General features: G+C 34.6%; 1 protein-coding gene across 1 annotated transcript; it reads right to left on the bottom strand.

Annotated features, from left to right (window-relative positions):
- Positions 1-3,886: 3,886 nt before the first annotated feature.
- Positions 3,887-6,339, bottom strand: LOC114369229 (transcription factor MYB61-like). The gene is made up of 3 exons (XM_028326422.1): positions 5,786-6,339; positions 5,521-5,650; positions 3,887-5,381 (listed from the first exon to the last, which is right to left on the bottom strand). The coding sequence occupies exons 1-3, from the start codon at positions 5,916-5,918 to the stop codon at positions 4,352-4,354; spliced, it is 1,293 nt and encodes a 430-aa protein (XP_028182223.1). The 5' UTR covers positions 5,919-6,339; the 3' UTR covers positions 3,887-4,351.
- Between the last annotated feature and the right edge of the window lie 567 nt (positions 6,340-6,906).

A 6,906-nucleotide genomic window follows, 5' to 3' on the forward strand; every position in this document is an offset into this window, starting at 1 on the left:
ATGATAAAGTTAATATATTGTTTTGAAGCATCAAACCATATGATATGACTGCTAAATTTTGTCATTGGCTTGCCTATTGTTACAAATATTAAGAGGACATTAAATATTTAGTGACAATAACTCAGTACTATTATATTCCAACAACAACAAGAGTTCAACCAGGTCAGAGGTTATTGACATAAAGTATATGATTGTTAAAGAAAGAATTAAAAAAATAAAGATATTTGTAGAACATATAGAAAAAGACAATATGCTAACTGACCCACTAATTAATGGTTGACACTTAAAATGTGAGCATATTTGTTGCTCGTATGGTGTTGTTTCGATTATTGTCTTGGTTTAGTGGGAGTCTTTATGTTCTATGTTTGGATTTAGATTTCATGTATTTCATTTTTGCATAAATAAATATTAGAGTTTATAAGTTTATTATGAAACTTGTTTGTTCAAGTGCAATATTTAAATTGTACTTAAGGACTTAAGATTGATCTCGCTAAAGACTTAAGTTGGAGCAATTGGAAATAGACATGATTGAGATCACATTGCATGTAATTTTCATGTTATTTATCCATATTGACCTAGGTCATTAAGTGTATTAATGTGGTGGTCATTGAGATCTAGTCACATTTGTTGTAGTGACGAAAGTTGTAGTGATTTCATTATTGATACATGAGATGAACCAAATTGTTAAGTGAAAGTCTAAAGGTAAATAGCATACAAATGCGCGTCTAAGAATTTTTTATATAATTGTTACAATATGTAGCCCAAGTGGGAGATTGTTGGAATTTTTTATTCCAATAATTAATGTGTGTTAATATTATAAGACAATTATATTAGCTATTTATTATTAGGGTTTTATTTTATATGGTCAAATTAAGTGAGTCCATTAGACAACTAAATAAGATGATATGGACTTAAATGAGTAGATGTTAGTGTTGATCCATTAAAAGATAATGGGAACCCTATTAGGTTAACATGCTATAAGAAGGCTAAGGTCCCTAATACCAAGTCGTCACCCATAGTTTTTATTTTTCCCATCTGAAGAGTTATGAAGGTTTTATTAAAGAATAAAGAGGTTCCGATTAAGGAAGAACCATAATGTTATTATTTGTGATCGTGATGGATAACCACTAAGATTTTACGACAAATGTTAAAGAACACTTAAATCAAGACCCAACTATGAATCCAGGTATTTTATCTAATCCTTAATAATCAAATATATTGTATATCTTAGGGTTTTTGGTAAATTATCCTAGATCATAAACCTGTAAATTTTTAGCTTCCCCATAAAGAATAAAGATTAAAGAATTCCAACATATACTACTAATATTATGTTTGAAGAAAAAAAAAAGAGAGAAAAACACATCACATATAATGATATTTTAGTTTTTTCAGTTGAAGAAAAAAAAGTTGACCTTAACATTTTCTCCCCTCATTTTCACTCCATTCAAACAAATGGAGGATAAATTAGCATTTGATAAAGGTTTTTTTTAAAAAAAGAAATTATATATATACTTGATGTATTTTTAAAATATAGAAGAGGCATTAAGTTTAGCAAAGACAGAGAGACATTGAGATGAAAAATAATACAGTGTCCGCCTTGAGAGTTCACATTTGATTGGTCACTGTGTTGTTCATTCTCCTTCACTTTCTTAAAACTATTCACAAATTATCTGTCACCCAGAACAAGTCTATCGATAAGGCTATATTATATAGCTTCATCAACACCGTCATTATCAGTTCAATCATTATGATCATAATCAACAATTGGTTTATTAGTTTCTTGTCCTTGCCTTTTTAATAATCACTATATGAATAGTGAACAGATGCATATAAATATATTTTGTTCCTCACTCAATTATAGGAGTGCAAAGGAATTTAAAAACTAAAAAAACTTTATGATCGAAGCTTGTTTAACTAGTACATGAATAGTTTACGGGGGATCAAACTTGGGATTGCATAGCCACCACCCCATTATCCTCCTCAGGATTTTTGTTCTGTTCCTGTGCACTGATGATTGTAGGGCCCCAGCAAAATAGACCCAATTATTTGTTTCACATGCATGGAGATTAAAAACGCACCATCACTATCGCCTGCAAATTAAAGAAATAATAAGCTTGGAAATATTTAATGACCGAGAGGACTTGTTGTATTTGTGTGCACATGGACAATCAACGAGGCTGCGAGTGTATATTGTCCTAATGTATGAATAAGCAAATCCTAATATTTCAAAGATATTCCATTTTCCGCTTAATAATAGAGACATATCTAATTAATATGACGTATGAATCTTTTCTTCCTATTGGCAAGATAACTTGTAAAATTTTAGCCTTTTGACATGTAATTGGAGGAATTGTGTGCTAAAAGGGAAAAAGAAATCACTGTCACGGATGCTTCGAAACTATTTGACTTAAGCCTCTTTGTTGATGCCAATTGCAAAATAAAAAAAGAGTAACCAATATTTTTTTTTACTTGGAACTAGTTTTCATCTTGCAGCTAGTCAAAGGGGTAAATATACTATAAACCCTATGCTTGTTTTTTTTACTTTCTACATACTTATTTCTCTAGCTAGTCACTGGGTTTCCTACTAGTTGCTATCCTCAACTTTAATATTGTTTTCTATTTTATAATACTTGTTCTAATTTAACTAGTATTTCGAAATACGCCCAACTGTGATAAATATTTGATGATAGTGGAATAATTTTACTGTCTATCATATTTTTATTTTATTCGACTCACGTAAAATTGTCTCAAAAAATATATGTTGTCTGTAAAAAAAATCTTTATTATTGTTATTATTTTATCTAGTGAAAATTTTATGACTTCAAAGGTTTTGGTGTAGCAACTCAATTGTTAATGGATGTTGGAAGAGTATTGATCGAAACTGTTTCACTCCTTTGAAAGGAAACAAAAGAAAAAAAAATAAATTTGTTTCTATGGGGGTGGGGGGTGCTTCTTGAGAACAAGTTCTAGGTGAATGATGCTTGCTTTCTTTTCTTTCGTTTTCAAGTTGTTTCTCTCGGTGATTTCTGTCATGTCTGTGTGAAGTGAACACCCCATCCCCTCTTTTATTTTATTTTTTCATCTTGCTATATACTTTCACTTTCAGAAACAGTAACATGTAGATGCCCACTGAGGGACCCATTATCTGGTGCGAAGCTTTTAGAGGAAAAGGCCCACAACATTCACACAGAATCCTTCTGTTTTAAAATTGGTACAATTCGTGTCACTTCCCAATACACTAACAATAAACAAAATATCCTCTAATCTATCACTGAATTATGAATCCATTTCCTTTTGCTTTCTTTTTATTTCATTCTTCACTGTGTCCGTACGAAGATGTTAACCGAAGAAAGCTGTTAAATATGTTCTTTTTGTGGCCTTTAACTAGTCGGTGGTGTGGTGTGGCAGAAGTTGCTGTGTTGTTTTTTTGCCTCTTTGTGGCTATTAGTGCCTACAACTGTTCAAATTGGTAATCAAATCTATATATCCATGTCTCTGTGTGTGTGGTGTGTAGTGTGTACAACTGGATGAGCCTTTTGAAAGAGGTAAATCAAAGGAAGACAAGTATTGCATACTTTCTTGTCTTGAGTCATTGAGAGGGGAAGGGGAAGTGTGTGTGCTGAGGTCTTTCAAAAAGTGAAAACAATCTCTATCTGTAGGAGACAGTGACAGACACCCATTTAAGAAATAGGGTCCCTGGTGCTTTGATAGTGAGAGAGAAAAAAATAAAAGAAAAAGGATGAGAAGTTCAATGGATTCTCAATTTGAAAAGGATCAAGTGAAAAGCTGACTTTGTAAAAAGTGAGAAGAGAACAAATCCCGGACATCTTAAAGATAATAGGATTTGAAACTATTCAGTCACACGCACGCTCCATGAACTAATAGGTACAAAATAACAACATTGAAACTTGAATTAAGGTAAAAAAAAATGTATAACAATTAATGCTGTCAACTGTGTACACACGAATTAAAAAAAAAAAAAAAAAACTCACAACTCACAAGCTACACATCCATAATTAACAACTGAAGAATATTTTGTAAGAGGAGAAGAGAAGCCTTGGATTGGAACAAGCCTTATTCAGCAGTAGCGCCTCTACATAAATGTTTGATTAACAAAATGGTGGGTGGAATAAGAAGCTGGAATTAATCACAAATATTACACTGTAACACAATTTACAATATAGAAAGAAAGAAAGTAATTTTTTTTTTATAGCACACACCTGTGGTCAGAACTGACTAGAGAAAATTCTGACCTGGATCATCATCATATTGGAAAATTAAGTCGGCAGCAACATCTTTGTCTCTTTCGTTGAATTGAAGTTTCCACATATATTAATTACGTACACACACGTTACAGGGTTTGTCCGAAAGTCACTGAAAATCTCTGCAGATCCTTGCTATATATATCGGAAAGTTGAAAAGCTGGTGGTGGCTGATGATGGTGCCAATTACTAGTACATGACTCGTCTATTATGAAACCTGTTTCTGGTTTAATAACCTCAGTGTAGATAGATTGAGAGGTTTGAATTTGATGATTCTGCGCTGTGTTGTTTCCCAGAATAAACGGGGTGTTAAGATACTCAGACCATTTTAGATCTTCTTGTTCTGCTTGTAGAGGCACTACTTGAGCCTCTTTGTTAATGTTAACAATCTTCATAGACTCTGCCACCCCCCACGTGCTGTCAAGGTAGTTTGTGCTACTTTGTAACTGCATATTCCCATTGTTTTTGTTTGTGTTGTTACTTGTTTCCCAGTTTTGAACCCCATCAGATGAAATGGAAGAAGGGTTGTTGTTATTAGATTGGAGCTTCACATGTTGTGTTGGGAAAATTGAAGGGAGCATGGAGGAGGAGGTTATGATGGAGTTGTTATTATTAATGTCTGAAGAAGTGGAGGGTAGAATGAAACAAAGAGAGGTGTTGGGGTTTGAAGAGAGGGCCATGCTTGTTGTTGTTCCATAGTTCAAGTGCTGGAAGGAGAAGTATGATCCTACCAAATCAGAAGTGTTGTTGTTGTTGTTTTCGTGGCAGGTGGTGGTGGTGGTGCCAAACCTATCTAGGAACAGTTCCTGGGTGGAACTAGTAGTGGAAACTTCAAGAGGGTATCTCTCTGATGAAGAATTAGGCATGGTTTTTGGTGGCTGATGATGATCAACCAAATTACTCACTACTTCATTGGATCCCACAGAGGCTTTCTGAGTGCTTTTGTCGGTTGAGGGTGGCATCATATTCATGTCCTTGTCGTTCTCAACCTCAGAGAGTGGCTTGTGTGTGGTTGGGTCAATACCTCTTTGCCTCAGCTTCTTCTTCAGGCACGAGTTCCATAGGTTCTTAATCTCATTGTCTGTTCTTCCTGGTAACTGTGCTGCAATCTGAGACCACCTGATAAAGCACCCACCAAGCTAAAAATTAATAAAAACCATACATCAAGAACAAAAGTCAAAGTAATAACTGTACGCTGAAAAAAAAAAAATGGCCTTGTATGAGATATATAAATATATAACTATATAACTAAAACTACCTGTTTCCAAGAACTGCATGAAGTTCAACAATCATGTTCTCTTCTTGCTGTGAGAATGCTCCTCTCTTCAAATCAGGCCTTAGATAATTTATCCACCTCAACCTGCAGCTCTTCCCACATCTCTGCAAACCTGGCATGTGTTTACAATTAAGGTTAGAAATTAAAGACTCTCTTGTGTTTTGAATTGTACTTCATTGTGCACACTACAACATCAATGAAGTGTTGAAACAAACATTATTATATATAGTACTATGTATGTATATACCAGCTAGTTTGGGAACCGAGCTCCAACATCCATGACCATGTTTGGTGATGTGATTGAGAAGCTTCTCGTCTTCCTCTGGAGACCAAAGGCCTTTCCGTAACTTCTGTTTGTAGCAACAAGAGTGTCTTCCCATGTGTACGATGTCACTCACCAAGTCTTTCAATCCACCACCAATGATGCTTTGAAAACTCTTGTGTCCTCCAAATTAAACCTACGTGGAAGAAGAATACCAGGAAACTAAAGGGGGTGTTTTGGTGGGGTGAGGGGAAGAGTTATGAAGCTAGCCTTTAGTTAATTAAACAGGATTATTATTATGGTTAGACAAGCAAAGTTGAGAAAATAAAATGGCAGCATGATAGGGAATCAAATAAATAGGAGAGGAGCCTTTAGAGAGGAGAAAGTTGTACCAAGAGCTGATTGGACAGTACCATTCTTATTTTTTAATTTAAAAAATTATATCTGACTTTCCTGAACTGGGCTCCTCTCCCTTCTTCACGGGACAATCCACATAATCACCTTGGTCCCACCATCTGGGTCATCATGTTTGGACGGTCCCTGATGCTCCCACGGTTTCTATCCAAGAGAGTAATGCACAAGTTTATTTATATTTAATTAGTTTGATTTGTTTGTTCGTAGATACAGATACAGTTACATACATTATGTCTATCATCAAGCGTGTGTGGGTAACTGCCCGTGAGATTATTTTAGTTTAATAAGAGATTTTAGATTGGATAAGAAGAGATTTCAAAATTTTAACAGATAAGAGTTCTCATCCTCATGTGGCTGCATATACCAATTTTTGGTAATTGCCATATGCTACAAAGCTAGTTAAGAGGGTTCTTACTTTTCACCGACCTAGGTGGTTATGGACCATGCTGCTTAGAGCTGGGAGTTCTAAATTCTAGTCTCGTGTGTTTGAAACTTCTCAAGTGTGACGAAACGTCCCCATTCTCACATGATATAATATAATAGCAAGAAGAGAGAGAGTTATGGATGAAAGAACTATGTATGGAAATTGAAGGAGTGGTTTTGCTAGGCTAAACCTACTCCAAGAATAGAAACATGAAGCATAAATTAAACCACATGGTTTGAGAAGGGCAAAATTTTCATAGACAAGTAAA

The sequence above is a fragment of the Glycine soja genome, chromosome 10 (genome assembly GCF_004193775.1).
Source record: "Glycine soja cultivar W05 chromosome 10, ASM419377v2, whole genome shotgun sequence".
Classification (NCBI taxonomy): Eukaryota; Viridiplantae; Streptophyta; class Magnoliopsida; order Fabales; family Fabaceae; genus Glycine; species Glycine soja.